Raw genomic sequence first — 15,568 nt, forward strand, 5'->3', positions numbered from 1 at the left:
AGTGTCAGTGCGCGGTGACCCCCGGGCACCATCTACTTGTCGGCACCACTCCCCGTCCACGGGGCACGCCAAGAAGGCTAAGACGAGGCCTTCTCCACCCCGGCACCAGAGTAAATCTGGGGCAGAGACTAGACCTGTGTTGGGCAGTCCTCGATCCCCATCGGCCTCTAGGCCTCCGACTAAAGTCAAGCGGAGTAGCCCGGCCCAGTCGGAGCAGGCTTCCCCGGATGTCCGGATGCCCTCCACGTCGGAGGCCCTGCAGGCGGCCTGGGACGTCATGTCCATGCCAGTACCAGGAGCATCGCCAATGTTGGCCCCATGCTCCAGAGGCAAGCCGCCGCTGGGATCTCCGCAGTCGCCCCCAACTCAGTACCGGTTGTAAGATCAGGCTAATTTATTCCTGAGTAAAATGATAAAAGTGCAAGCTCTCTCTTCTTAGGATCTCCCTGTGCAATATGGGACATGGCAAAAATTAATTATTTGGGAGGAGTTTTAGTTAATAATAATAATAATTATTTATTATTTCAAAGGCAATCCAGCAACAGAGCTCGTCAGAAACTGAGGGAGAAGGAGGAAATACGGCCGATGCGAGCAGCGAGGAGGAAGGTGATCGGGTAGAAGAGGATGGAAAAGGCAAAAGAAAGAATGAAAAAGCAGGCTCAAAACGAAAAAAATCCTACACTTCAAAGGTGATCCAGGAGCTTTTCCATTGTCACTTGTGCATTGTACTGGCAGTGTAGTCCTGCCTTCTGCAGTGTCTAGATTTCTGTGCCAAAATAGTGGGGTTTATTGAACTAGAGAGGAGAGTTGGTCTAGAGGTTAGGGCTCTATCCTGGTATTTGGGAGACCTGGATTCAATTTCCTGCTCTGCCACAGACTTACTGTATGACTTTGGGCAAGTCACTTGGTCTCTCTGCATCTCACTTCCCCATCTGTAAAACGGGGTTAATAGCATTTCCCTACCTCACAGGAGTGCTGGGAGGATAAATACATTAAAGCTTGCCAGGGACTCAGGCACTGTGGTAATGGGAGCCACGTAAGTAGTTGAGATCCTATTATTCATTTTCATATTTCTGTCTGTCTGTCAGCACAGTAGCACCGGTGTATTATTCAGTGAGGCAGATTGTCAGCTGGTTTAAATCAGCACAGCTCCATGGAAGCCAACAGAGCAATACCAGTTTACACCAGCTGTGGATCTGCCCCAACATATTTTACACACTTCCCGGATTGTCATTTTTATTAGATCAGCGAAATTGGTGGTGGTGAAGGGAAGCTGGATGGTTGGCCGCTGTGTAATGGGCATTTCAGGCATTGGCAGCTGAGTTGGGACCAAGGCAGCTGGGGTTGTGGGACAAGCACATTTAAATAAGGTAAATATAAATAAAGATAAAGATGAGGGAAACATTTAACAAGGTCAACATTTGAATTGTCATCTTCAGTTTTCAGAACTAACTCTGCACTGGGATGAATGAGGCAGTTCACCCCTCTCTGAGCTCTTATTTTAAGCTGTCTGCAAACTCTGCTTTGATTTACACTCAGTTCACATTTCAAGGTTATTTTCACAACCATAAGAACTAGAAACATAGGGCCGTATCATGCCACCGGTTTTTAGCAGAGCTCCCAGGGAGTTAAAAATCGGTAGCACAATATGGCCCATATTTTTCTTTTAATGAAATCTTGGGTTCTGTAGTACGACTCTGCAACAAGGGGTGGATTCAACAGCAAAAATCTATGACTGTAGAATTGTGGAACACATGGGCACTGATTATAATCGTGTGTATGATGAAACTGCCAGAACAGGCATGTTTTGATTAATGTGCTCTCAAGAACAGCTCAAGATGGCTTTGCTCTTCTTTTTTTTAAAAAAAAAACCTGGTTTAATCATGAGCCTGATCTGAAGCCCACTGAAATCAAGGGAAAGAATCCCCTATAAGAATTAGTGCTTGATTTATTTTGTTTTATTAATCTGGCCTCTTTTGTTGTATTAATCTGGCCATTTGGGGGCTAGTTTCAGATTTGCTGAGGTTTGCATTAGAAATGGGTTGGGACCTGAACAAAAACCTTAGATCTCAGCACTCAGGAGCTTGTAGGTTTAAAAAAAAAAAAAAAACCACATAAAAAGATTCTCTCCCTCCCCCGTTTCACATTAGAAATTCAGGTCTTGTCTACCCCCTTTTTTGTTTTTGGAAGACTCTGGACGAATGGAAAATTAGTAGGATGGTGGCTTAAAGCCACAATCTATCCCTTTGTGCTGGAGAATTGCATAACATAAAGGGAAGAGGAAAGATGTATTGGTTCCATATGGCTTTAATGTTAATATATTAAAACTGACAGCACTAAGAAAGTATGGAAAGCAGCTCTGTCAATTCTGCTCTCGTTTTTCACCTCTGTGTTTAATCAAAACTTTTGTCAATCTGACACCATCATTTCATTAAGTAACCAAACCTACCAGATGACCCTTCTCCTGTTACCATCTCTACCTCTGATTAGCAATGCTACCCACCTATGTCAGCTGTTAATTTCTCCTCTTGTTTCATCGGTTGCTGTAACTCTGAACGCTGAAACCAACCTATGCTTTCCACCCCCATTGACTGTATCTAGGAAGAGCTTCAAACAGGGGCCCATGAGCTGGGACAAGAAGAATGGACTCGCATGCGCATTGTAAAACACAAGCTACGTCTTTCTCGCTCTGAAGTTTGGTTTTTGTTTGTTAACTGTGTTGTTGATCTGTTTAGAAATCCTCCAAGCAGTCACGGAAATCTCCCGGAGATGAAGATGATAAGGACTGCAAAGAGGAAGAAAATAAGAGCAGCTCTGATGCGGGAGACGCAGGCAATGACACAAGAAACACTTCTTCAGATTTGCAGAAAACCAGTGAAGGGGTAATCTTCCGTTCACATTCCCTTTGTGTGCAGTTTGTTACCACAGATCTCAGACTCAGCGGTGAAGTGCACCCTGTGCAGAGGCCTACACACACTGCATAAGTCCTGCTCAACTCCTGCTTTGAAGGTGTAAGTGGCGTTGGCCCTGCACAGGGATGGATTTCAACCTATATGAGTGAGTGAGACTTAGCAAACACTGTGGGCATGAATTTGCCTCTCACTGACCCCAGCATAAATCAGGAGTAGCTCCAGTGAAGTCGCACTGATACAAAACTGAGGTGAGAGCAGAATCAGGACCTGTGCATACTGTACCATGACTTACTAAATGCAGTGGGCTTGCTTGTTCTCTCACGTGATTTACACCTACATAATTCTGCCAGTTTCTTTGGAGTTGCTTCTGATTCACGCAGGCATAAGTCAGAGGAGAATCAGGCCATGTGCATGCAGGCTCCTGGGCTGGTCCTGCTCTGGGTTTCACTATGCTGAAGGGGGCATATAATGGCATTGTGCCCCGGAGCAGCAGGGCAGCTGGCACAAAAAAGTAACCTGCACATCCCTCACAAGCTTTATCCACATACACTTGTGCCCACTGCACTCCCTGGCATTGTTACTACGAGCCCAGCAACAGACAGGGAGAGTGTTGGTCTGGAGAACAGATGTGTCTCGATGTGTTTATATCATATCCTGGCCTGTCCAAATGGGCAAATAGCAGCCACCTTTTAAAAAAAAATTACTCCTGCTCTGTATTGTCCTACGCCGTTCACAGTGCACAGGTAACAGGCCTGGTTGTGGGGAATGATGCAGTGGGACACCGCACACTCAAATGTATCTTCCGACCTCCCCCTTCACAGTTCTTTATGATTGTGTTGGGTTTGTCATGGTTATACCCCTTTAACTGCTGGGCATGCTCTCCAGTACACTGGGAGCTGGCTCTGTCGCTTGCATACGGAACCCTAAGTCAGCACTGACCCTAGGGGTGGTGATTGGTGCAAAGTGTATGCCAAATGCTTGGGTCAGACTCCCAGACACATACTTGTGGGAGGAACATGGCGGTAGGCTACATCCCATGTTCAGAGTATGGTCGGAAGATGCTACCGTGCATGGAGTTTTGCCTGCTCGTAGTAATGAGACTGGATGAATTTTCAGATTTCAGGATTGGGTACCTAGTCCCTCTTGGTCAGGGTTGAAATACTTAATGACCAGTTTCAGTGAGTAACTATGGCATAAAATGTGAGAGAGTTATAACTACATGCAGGTAGGAGTGGGATGGAATCCACCACCCTAACCTACACACAGGGAGAGGCGCAGATTGCAGCACGTCCAAGCCCTGTGCTGGAATAGAGTCCACAATCCCAGCACACCTCCTCCATGGGGATTTATCAGCACTGTAATCACTCACTCACAGCTCTGTCCCCAGGCCACTACAGACACTGCCACTCCACAGTTTCTGAGGGGCTGATAAAGAGCACTGGGGGCATGGCGTCCCCAGTCATGCTTACCTAGTGGCAGCCCACCTCATATGTAGTGGAACCACTGTGGTTCTGCTGTGCTAAGGGACTTCAGCGTCCCTGTACACTGAGTAAATTTCACCCTCAGTCCTCCTCAGGATTTCTCTTTGGAGCTTTCCAGTAACTCTTAAAGTTCTGTTTCAAGGAAGTGATGGAGTCTTCATCTCTTGATGTCTTCAGATCAAGACTGGATGCCTTTCTAGAAGATGTACTTTAGTCAAACACAAGTTACGGAGCTCAATGCAAGGGGTCTGATATATCACAGACCAAAGAATTTCACTCAGAGGTGACACTAGCCGACCTAATGGTCTGGCCTTAAAATCTATGAAAGAGCATTTGAACAGGAATGCGCAACTTGAACAGAGTGGGCCTGCTCCTCTTCTCACTTACCTCAATGCAACTCTCTTTACCTCAGCGAACTTAAACCTGGTTTATGTGGGGAGGAAAGTCAAGCTCAGTGGGCATAAGAAGGTGCCAGGAACATAATACAATAATATACCTTAAGCTGCTCTTTCCATCTCAGGGAAGCTCAGGGTCCTGTGCAAGACTGGAATTAGAAAATTAGTTGTTTTGTTACAGTTTTCAGTGTGGACAAGATGCTGACTTTGGCACCTCTAATTATACATAACAAACGGCCTCTTTAACGCTGCTCTCTGGAATGTGGTTAGTCAGCCCCACCATTTTGGATCCATGCAAAGATCCCTGCCTAGCCTCATCGCTTCCCAAGCCTTGGAAGGCCATGGAAACCTGCTAGAATGGTGGGAGGCCTAAAAACATTCATCTCAATTTAACTGCAGCACTGCTCAGGGGAGGAGAGCTCTTGCAGATGAGACCCCATGTCTCTGGTGCTCCCAGCATGCATCCTCTTGTGGCCAGGCATGAGTAACCCAGAGAACACAGACTGCTTTTCATCTTAATAATAGCACAGTAGTCGCTCCATTTATATAGTGCCTGGATGCTTTTCCAGTGTGCTGAAGGCACCTCTCCCATCTTCAAAGGGGACAGGGTTTGTCTTTTAATCATCATTGCTTTGACTGAGAGGTAGGAGATCAACATGTGCCTTAGGATCATAGTGCCCTTTAAAAACCTTCCCCATCTGGCTGATCCTTGTTTAGCCAGAGAAACACCACCCTGATATTAGAACATAAGCCAGGCATGCTGGCTATCACACCAGCCCAGAGGTTCAGCTCCTCTTGTAGGCTTTCCGCTAAATTCATACCATCTTCCTAGCTATTCCCAGGTCCTCTGGCTCCCCTCCCTGGCTGCTGCTGTTAGCATGGCTGTCTCTTCAGAATGGTACCCCAGAATTACTGCATCTTGTACCTGAACCTCAAAAGTCTATTGGCTAATATGGATCTTAACAGAGCTTCTATAAGCTCGCAGCCACTGAGACTGCTTGCCCATTGGATAGAGAGTCCTTTGCTTTTAAATACTCAGCTGCGTACCTATGCTTAGGCTTCCTCAAAATACCTTCTAAGCAGAATATTTCTGTGTAACCTTTCTCATTTCTAATTGCATTTAGCTTTTACAGTATAAAACTAGCTGGTAAATGAGTGAATCCATGAAAGCAGATTCACATTGCATAGCTAAACCTCCTTTGAGTTGTGGTTTTGGTTTTTGGCTGCTGTGACTCTTAAATGTAACTGGAGACATATTTTTCTTCTCCATTTTACTACTCTGGAGACTCTTGTTATGGCTTTGTGAAACACGCTCCTAAATGTTTTGTGACGGGATGTATTTGAATGTCAGTCAGTGCCGCTGCTTGACTTGCGTGATGGGCTTTAGACTATGTACTGATGTATGGAGTTGATTTTAATCAAAAGCAAGGCACGGGCTTTGCATCCTTTCATTTGTGTGAGGATGAATATAGTCACCATTCAGGGGGTGGACGGCTCTATGGACTCTGAAACATAATGCATTAGTTTGAAGTAAAACAGCTGGGGTTTTCCCCTGATACAGCCCAGGGACACTCAGGTTTAAAGGTGCTCTCCTTACTCACAGTGGTGCTCAGAGACTGTGATTGAAGGCAGGGCCGCCCAGAGGATTCAGGGGGCCTGGGATCTTCCGCCGCCGAAGACCCGGCACTTCGGCGGTGGGTCCCAGGGCGGAAGGACCCCCCGCCGCGGGTCTTCAGAGCACTTCGGCAACAGGTCCCGGAGCGGAAGGACCCCCAGCCGCTGAATTGCTGCCGAAGACCCGGAGCGGAAGAAGCTCCGGGGGCCTGGGCCCTGCGAGAGTTTTCTGGGGCCCCCGGATCGAGTGAAGGACCCCACTCCAGGGGCCCCGAAAAACTCTCATGGGGGCCCCTGTGGGGCAAATTGCCCCATTTGCCCCCCCCCCCCCCGGGCAGCCCTGATTGAAGGCAGTGGAACTACTCATGGGAGTAACTGCTCATGCTAGGGTGAGGTAAGTAGTTACAATCCAGTCCAGAGTGGTTATCAGCTGATACCATTACTACTGAGAGAGCATACTCAAAAGAGCTGGTGGCTGAGACATTTGTTAACGGTGGTGTTTTTGTGGAAAACCAACATTTCTAGTGACTCCTGTGAAATATAACAAATCCTTAGACTTCAGTAATAGCTGCCAGGAGCTCTTCCTGCTACAGTAATAACCTTGTGTCGCAGCATGTTTATTAAGGGTTGGATTCTGCAGTCATTGTGACCTCAAAATTGATGCCCAATTAATTGTCACAACATGTGTATGAAGAAGGTAAACAAATATCACTATTCCCATCTTACAAGTAGAGAAACAAAGGCACGGAGCGATTAAGTGAATTGCCTAACACCACACAGGGAGGACGTGTCAGCACTAGGATTTGAGCTTGGCAGTAGTCCTACGCTCAGGCCACTAGAGCCTCTCTGACTGGATCCTCTATTCTCCTGCCGTACTTACATGTGCAACTTTCCTGACTCCACACATATTTTTTACCTACAGGAGGCCAGATTCTCTTGTGCCCAGTTTCCAGTAGGTGCAACAGGGATGGTGGTGCAGCAGGGAACTGGTTTCAGGTCCCTGATTTTCAGGCCAGTTTTGTTTGCTTCAGGGCCAGGGTGATTTTGCACTGTACTAGCAAGAGGAGTGATTGACTCAAAGGAACGCAAATAAAGGCACTCAAAGTTGTCGCTGTCATTGTGTGGACACCGTCTTGTTGAAGGAATGAAACCCTTGCTGATCTGGGGCAGGGTGGGTACCAGGGTAGGGTAGCAGGGGGATACCCATCCTCCCAGCATCATAATCCTCTGTCCATCCGTTCCATGGGGATGGGGCTCTCTGACCAGATCTGTGGTGCTGGCTGCTCCCTGCAGCATCATGCCCACCACTACCCTGCAAGTCCCATAGGTAGGGCCCTACCAAATTCACAATCCGTTTTGGTTAATTTCACAGTCATAGGATTTTAAAAATCATAAATTTCATGATTTAAATTTAAATCTGAAATTTCACAGTTTTGTAATTGTAGAGGTCCTGACCCAAAAAAGGAGGTGTGGGGGGGGGGAGGGGTGTCACAAGATTATTGTAGGGAGGGTTGTGGTACTGCTACCCTTACTTCTGTGCTGCTGCTGGCAGTGGCGCTGCCTTCAGAGCTAGGCAGCTGGAGAGAGGTGGCTGCTGGCTCAGAGCCCAGTTCTGAAGGCAGAGCTGCCCCCAGCAGCAGCACAGAAGTAAGGATTGTATGGAATGCCATTGCCATGATTATTTCTGCGCTGCTGATAGAGAGGCGCTGTCTTCAGAGCTGGGCGCCTGGCCAACAGCCGCCACTCTCTGGCCGCCCAGCTCTGAAGGCAGCGCAGAAGTAAGGGTGGCAATACCATGACCCCCTAAAATAATGTTGTGACCTCCCCTTGCAACTCCCTTTTGGGTCAGGACCCCCAGTTTGAGAAACGCTGGTCTCCCATGTGAAATCTGTATAGCATAGGGTAAAGGCACACAAACAATCAGATTTCATGGGGGGAGGCCAGATTTCATGGTTTGTGACATGTTTTTCATGGCTGTGAATTTGGTAGGGTCCTACCCATAGGACGTTAGCAAGTATGTAAACACTCCTAGCGTCAACATTAACGTAACGTCTGCCCCATCCATGCAGTGGAGCGGCTCTGGAAGGCGGCTTCTGGGGCAGCAGCCAGTGTGGGAGCCTGGCAGCATGGCTTCAGCAGGAGCAGTGGGCAGATCAAGGAGCCCAAGCAGAGGCACAGGGTCCCTGCAGATTTCTTGAGGGCAGTGTGGACCATCGGGGGAGCTGCTGGCTTGGGGGCCAAACCCCCTGCTGCATTTTCGAGTAGGCAGGACGTGCTCCGTGATGGGCGGGGGGCTGTATCCGACTGGATTTCTGTCGCCTGTGCAGCAGCAGCCAGGTAGGGGATGATCCGACCCCTTCGTCTTTATCCTATCTCATGTGCTAAGCTACGGCCCAGCACTTAAGTTGTAATTCTGGGCAGTGAGGAGGAGTTGCAGCGTTAACATGCGACTGAGCCCTAGCAAGTAGTGGCGGCCACCACTGCCCCTTCAGTTCAACCCTATGGGCACGTTATCCTTGGCAAGAGCAAAGCCGTAACACTACGGTGGGATAGCGTTGTATATTTAATGTAACGTTTTTATTGTAGGGACTGACTAGTGCAGCCCCTGCCTCCCTTGTTAATGCGGGAGAATGACATGTCAGTAGAGATTTGTAGTAAAAGGCAACCAGGATTTGGTTGACTAATCGGTCTGTAATTGTTTTAACGGGTGTCTGCACCTCCCTGCAGAAGGAAGCACAATAGCAGTGAGAGCATCTCCAGGCAAAGGCTCCGAAGCACCTGTAAGTATAACCTTAGCGAGCGACACATAAACAGGAGAGAGAAGAGAGTTAGTGTGGGAGCTTTGCAAAGCATCACTGCCCTGGGAACTGGAGGGGGAAGGGCCATGAAGGACATTGCGCATTCGGTCTGGGATGTATTTTGTAACACCCCCTACCAGGAACAAAAGCACAGACCTCTACTAATTAGATTGGTATTGCAGAGTGCCTAGGAGCCCTTGTCACAGACCTGGCCCTGACCGTGCTAGCTGTTGTATAAACCCAGAACAAAAAGACGATCCCTGTCCCGGAGAGCCATAAGCAGCTACAGGCCACAACCGGACTGGGGGTCGATTGTGCTAGTGAGCTCCCTTAGCTGGCAGCAGTAGTCAGCTGAACCACTTGGGTCAGAGAGACATGCTCACCCACAGCCATGGTGTGGTTGATGAATAACGCTGCCGCAGGGGGTTGTACAGGGTGAGAGCTCAGGAAGGGAGCTGCTAGTGCTACAGTGTGAAAATGTTTTCTTTCTCCTATTCTCTTCCAGATCCTGTGGAGTAAAATGAAAACCACGCCATTCCCTGTGGATTCACCCTCTGTCCCCCTTTTTCCTGATGATGTTTTTTTTCAGAATGAACAAAAACAAATATATTGTTGATTGCTTCACGTTGACTATGTGTGGTGTGGTTCTTTCTGTCAGTAATTTGTGGGTGGGTGGATAGGCCAGGTAATGCTCCAAATCCTTTCTTGACAAGTGATTTCTAGAACAGTCCCCAAAGGGAAACCCCAGCTGAGTGTGCAGTGCTCATACAGCATCTTCCATGAGAGAGACAAAAATGAATGGATCCCTGTGAGGTAGGTAGGTATCACTAACTCCATTTTACATGGAGAAACTGAGACATGAAGACAAGAGACTTGCCATTACCACACAGAAAGGGACGGATTATGCTCCTATTAATGTTAATGGGCGCAAGAGCTGGCCTTGGCTCAATAGTAACATGGGATTTTCTTCCTCCTATGCTTTTCATCCCACAGAGAGCTCCAAGCCAGGCTATATCTTCAGCAATAACATACACATCCTCAGTTTTTATATTTCTTTCGTTGTGGGCAAGTGTTCATTTGCTTGAGCAGAACACACAGCCATTTCTAGTGACTTCTTGCAAGGCCCAGGAGCTCCTGTGGACAGAGCAGTGATCTAACCTTTGCGTGATGCATACCAAGGGTTTGATGAAACAGAAAACTACAGAACTTAGTTGTGTTTGGTGTATCCTGCACCTTTCATAATGAAATTATGGGGTGGGATGACAAAATCTACCAACATGAATGGAACAAAGCATTTTATTTGAATAAAGCCCTAAATGCTCAAGCCAGGTTCTTTAATATTTTGTGATAGTGTGTGTTTATGATGCAACACGAACTGTTTCCTTAAAAAAATAAAAAATCTTGCCGTTGCAATGTACCATGAAGTTAGTGTAACTGTAGCTCTGAAATGTAAAGATAAGGCATTCATTTGAATCTTGTTCTCTGCAGCTTGATGCGTTAAATCTTACATTAAATACAATTTTTTTCTCTCTTTCAGACTTAACCAACATAATGACTGCTGCACATGAAGGGAAAACACAAGAAGGTTACGTGTTTGGTTGTCTAATATTCTTGGATTTGATATGAGTCAGCACATCTATTCATTGGTATCATCAACAGCATCCCAGTTTGTATGCACATTATTCACATTCCTATCTGTTGTGTTTGCAGAAATGACATTTTACCCTTTTTCTAAGGGATATCTTTTGATTTTCATATTATTTGGTTGCATGGAGTTGCCCTTTTCCAGTGACTGAGGTTTATGGAGACGTTGCAAAGTTGTACATGTGGTAGAAGCCTTTTCTAAAGAGAAAAGGCAGAAACTCCAAATTAAATAGTTCAAAATCTGCATTTTTGTAAAACAAGCAAACCTTAGGAATTAGTCCCCTACATACAAGACCACAAGAATCTATTCCACCTACAAACATAACTTTAAATTACACTGTATCCATCTTTTCTTGATTTTTTGATCCGTTTACAAAATGAAAGAAAAATTCTTCTTCAGCTGAGATCATTGCAAAGGTCAATACTGTAATAAAATATCTTTCCTTATTAGAAGTACCTAGCTAGTTATACTCGTTAATATTTCTCAAAATCACGATGTAATGTACACTATCTGGCTTAGTACCTATATGTGGAGTTAGTGAAAGTCTTTTTGTGTTTCGTTAGATTAATACAAGGATTTTTTCCAATGCCAACACAATTTGAGCTCATTCATTTGGATGCTTTCCATTTCTAAGCTTATTGTGATACAGAAACCCTATGAAACCAAACCAAAACATCGAATTTTCAGTATTGAAAGGCTTAAAAAAAGGATCCTGTCATTCTTCTGTTTTTGGTTTTTGTTTTTATGTTTTTAATTTTGGAAATAGACCTAGACTAGGAAGTAAGCATTCCAAAACCATTATTCTGTGTACATTATTGTTGCTATTGTGATAATAGAGAATTTTATTTATTTTTATGCCAGCTTTTATTGTGAAAACATATTTAGTCTGGTTTTATCAATCCTTGTTATGCTTGTCCTTGGAACATCTTTTGCGTATTCAAGGTTTGTAGTTGACAAGTTTACTGTAAAAAACAAAACAAAAAACAAAAAAAAACCAAAAAAAAAACAAAAAATGTATTGTTTTTACAGAATAAATTTATTGGAATGTGTATTGGGAGTAAGGTTTGAGGTTGTAAGCAACTAAGTTAGCGTCATATTTGGCTTCATACGTGTAATAATGTGAGGTATTAATGTAACTCAAGTATTAAAGCAAAACATTCTGTTAACACTGAGTTGACAATAATAGATACAAGTCCAGGTGAGAATTTTTTTTTCTGTACATTGCTTTTTTTTTCTGGATAACAGGAGGTTATTAAATTCACCTTGACCATATTCAGAGTTTCTTTGAAAGCACTAGAGAAAACATTGGGGGCGTGATACCTGTTTGTGAGATGGTATATCCTACGACGGCTGAACTGCTCTTTTTTTGTTTTCTTGGGGAGAATGTGCTGGGATGGAGCGGACCTGAATTCAGATTTATAAGGGAGGACTCCACACTCTGGAAGGTTTGAGTTCTGGAGGAAATAAATGTTATGAGCTCCTTTCTGCCAGTCAAACATTGACTGAACATAGGCGCTGACTTCCCCGCTTTCCCGTGGGTGCTCGATTCCCCCTCTTCCCCCGGCCCTACCCCCACTCCGTCTCTTCCATGAGACCCTGCCCCCATTCCAACCCCTTCCCCAAAGTCCCTGCCCCAACTCCGTCCCCTCCCTGCCCCTATTCCAACTCCTTCCCCAAATCCCCACCCTGGCCCCGCCTCTTCTCCGCCTCCTCCCCTGAGCGCACCACATTCCTGCTCCTCCCCCTTCCTCCTGGAGCGTGCTAACGCCGCCAAACAGCTGTTTGGTGGTGGCCAGGCGGGACACACTGGGAGGTAGGCGGAGGAGCAGGGATGTGGCGCACTCGGGTGGAGGGGGAGGTGGGGCGGGAGGTATGGGGAGCTTGGCTGCCTGTAGGTGCAGAGCACCTACTAATTTTTCCCTGTGGGTGATCCAGCCTTGGAGCACCCACGGAGTCGGTGCCTATGTGACTGACGTGCTACGGTAGAGACAAAGTGGCTGGGGTAATATCTTTCATTGGAGCAACTTCTGTTGGTGAAAGAGGCAAGCTTTGAAGCTCCACAGAGCTTCTCACCCATCTTGTCTCTCTCATACCTTGGGACCAACACAGCTACAACAACACTGCAACCAACACATGCTCTGGGAGTCTTGAATCCTGCCCTTTTGGCTAGAGTTATAAAACATAGATGCCCTCTTCTGACCACGGCTGTGAACTTCCCCTCAGGGTTTGACATTCTCCTGTTAAAGTATGAATCTCTTCCTGTTTTCCAAGTCCCCCCATATAGGTTGAAACATGCACATGGATGACCCGACACTGTGTTTAGACAAGAAAAAAGAACCCTCCAAATTTAGAATTTCTAAAATACCCAAGCATGAAATGTTTCCAATGAAGTTTATCCTCTATTTTCATCCATAAATGAGACAGACTTGTACTATTTTTAGTATAAAGATATTCAGATGTAATAGAAATACTTCTAACTGCAAGTAGAAACCTAAGCCCTACCAGCCAAGGCCTTACTAAATTCTGTATTACCTGTTGCTTGTTTATGGCAAAATATCAGTAGCAAAAGCAGCTGTGTAGAAAAGAATCAGGAGGTAGCCGGGTTAGTCTGCATCCACAAAAACAACAAGGAGTCCGGTGGCACCTTAAAGACTAACAGATGTATTTGGGCATAAGCTTTTGTGGGTAAAAAACCTCACTTATGCATCTGAAGAAGTGAGGATTTTTACCCACGAAAGCTTATGCCCAAATACATCTGTTAGTCTTTAAGGTGCCACCGAACTCCTTGTTGTTTTTGTGTAGAGAAGTTTTTCCGTTCTGAAAACACCTGGAAATGTTTAAGGCCTGGATTCTCCAAAGTGCTGAGCCCTCTGACCGTCCCCCTTCACCAGTGCAGTTAAGCATGTGCTTAACATTAAGCATGTGAACAGTCCTGTCAATTTCAGTGATTAAACATGTGCATACATGCTTTGCTGGATGAGACCTGGAGAGCACTGAGCAGGACTGAATGCTTAAACAGCATTTCCACAACCACATGATTTGCCTTTCACATGTAGAGAGTCTTCTTCAAAAGATTTCTCAGGGTTTTTAACAGGGCTGACCTGCAAGAAATACTTTTTGATCAATAAAACATGTACGTAACCATGTTATGTATGTTAATGGTTCATACTTCCAAATATTAACCAAAACAATCCACCCTAGTTTTATGAGAGTTGGTAATGCTGAAACAATCCAGTCTGTTACTCCTGAGGGAATTCTGCGCCAACACATTACAAATTCTGCAAATTTTATTTGTCAAAATAATACTATATAATCATGCCAGTTTCAATTATTTTGGTAATTTATTTCAAAATACCAGTCAGCAAGTATGTCTGTAACAGGAGTAGAGAATTAAAGAAACCCCTATGACAACCCGGTTCCTGTTACTCTGCCCCCCTTCCCCCAGAGCCCAACTGGGGGGCCAGACACTCACACCCCCTCTCCCTCCCAAAGGCTAGCCGTGGGGCCCCCCCCAGCCCAGACACTCACACCCTCTACCCCCAGAGCCCAGGGATCCAGAGGGAGAAACAGTCTGATGCTGGGTCCTGATCTTGCACGGAGTTTCTTGCGTGCCGCCACTTCTTTCCTTCAGGGCATGCTGGGAATTGCAGTTGCTGGGAACCCTCCAGTTCCCTCCCTCTCCCCCAGCCTTGTCTTCTATTTGCAAGTTGGGCTCTGTCCGGTCCAGTGGACCCTAGTGACGGCCAACAGCTCTGCAGCCCATTTCTGTGGGGAAGAAAGGAAATTCTGCACGCATTAATTTCTGCAAAATTCTGCATTGCGCAGAATTCCCCCAGGAGTAGTCTGTGCAGGCAGAACATTGAAATAATTATTGCTTAACTCCATGTGGTATTAATAAAAAAACTCAAACCGCTTACTTACTCAAGAATAGCTTTAGAAATTATCTCCATGACAGAATAAAAGCAAAATGTTGATAAGTGTTTACTGAAGGCAGTTGCCTTTATTTTCTCTCTTTACAGTAATGATACACAAAGTGGACTGGGCCATCTTACACGTTTTTGATAAACCACATATCATTTGGAGTCTATAAGAGAGTCCAGTTACCTCAAAAAACAATTATATACATAGCAAAAAAGAAGAGGTGAAAGCAATCTTTCTATTGAGCTTTTTCTTCTTCTTTTACTTTCATAAAAAACTCTGGTTTGTTGACACACCTATAAGCCAGCAGTTGGGGAAGGATTCCATACACTATGTTCAGTACTAGAAAATAGAATTTTGCCTCTTCGGGGACTCTGTAGATGTAAGGCGTTCGAGCATGAAGAGAAGCACCAATATGGGAAAACTGAGCCTGTGGCAGATATATATATATAAAAGAATGGGTAAGCATGATGTACATTTTGGAATGACAGCATAATCTGCATTACTATATTCACATGCACATATTACCAATAACATTTTTTGAGCAACCCACTTTATGCCTGAATCCCAATTCTCCGTCATTTTTTAGGACTGCAGTATAAAATACTCTCTGATCTGACATCATTCTTGCCTTGATATAATACAAATAAATGGTACCTCCCATTCTCTTCCAGTCTCCCATATGTCTTAGGTCCTATTCATATAGCAGGGGCCGCTGACGTGAACCCTTGCAAAGTGCCAGTGAAGTCCTCATGGACACAGGTCTGCACTAATAGATCCCAATGCTGTATCAAGCCTATAGATT

At 45.4% G+C, this 15,568-nt stretch overlaps 2 protein-coding genes across 6 annotated transcripts in view; one reads left to right on the forward strand and one right to left on the reverse strand.

The window, feature by feature from the left end:
* The window catches only part of HDGFL3 (HDGF like 3), a 48,648-nt gene extending 36,790 nt beyond the window's left edge, over nt 1-11,858 (forward strand). The window contains exons 4-7 of one of the 2 annotated variants that reach the window (XM_039490073.1): nt 531-689; nt 2,736-2,882; nt 9,130-9,182; nt 9,706-10,221. In XM_039490073.1, coding sequence (XP_039346007.1) covers nt 531-689; nt 2,736-2,882; nt 9,130-9,144 — 321 coding nt within the window. In that variant the 3' untranslated portion in view covers nt 9,145-9,182; nt 9,706-10,221. Of the gene's footprint in view, nt 1-530; nt 690-2,735; nt 2,883-9,129; nt 9,183-9,705; nt 10,222-10,737 lie in introns of those variants that run through there. The other variant, XM_039490074.1, reaches the window with a different exon arrangement.
* Nucleotides 11,859-14,250: 2,392 nt separating this feature from the next.
* The window catches only part of TM6SF1 (transmembrane 6 superfamily member 1), a 33,647-nt gene continuing 32,329 nt past the window's right edge, over nt 14,251-15,568 (reverse strand). The window contains exons 9-10 of one of the 4 annotated variants that reach the window (XM_039491655.1): nt 15,060-15,193; nt 14,251-14,610 (exon numbers count right to left, since the gene is read on the reverse strand). In XM_039491655.1, coding sequence (XP_039347589.1) covers nt 14,379-14,610; nt 15,060-15,193 — 366 coding nt within the window. In that variant the 3' untranslated portion in view covers nt 14,251-14,378. Of the gene's footprint in view, nt 14,611-14,819; nt 15,194-15,568 lie in introns of those variants that run through there. The other 3 variants (XM_039491654.1, XM_039491657.1, XM_039491656.1) reach the window with 3 other exon arrangements.

The sequence above is a fragment of the Mauremys reevesii genome, linkage group 10 (assembly GCF_016161935.1).
Source record: "Mauremys reevesii isolate NIE-2019 linkage group 10, ASM1616193v1, whole genome shotgun sequence".
Taxonomy (NCBI): Eukaryota; Metazoa; Chordata; order Testudines; family Geoemydidae; genus Mauremys; species Mauremys reevesii.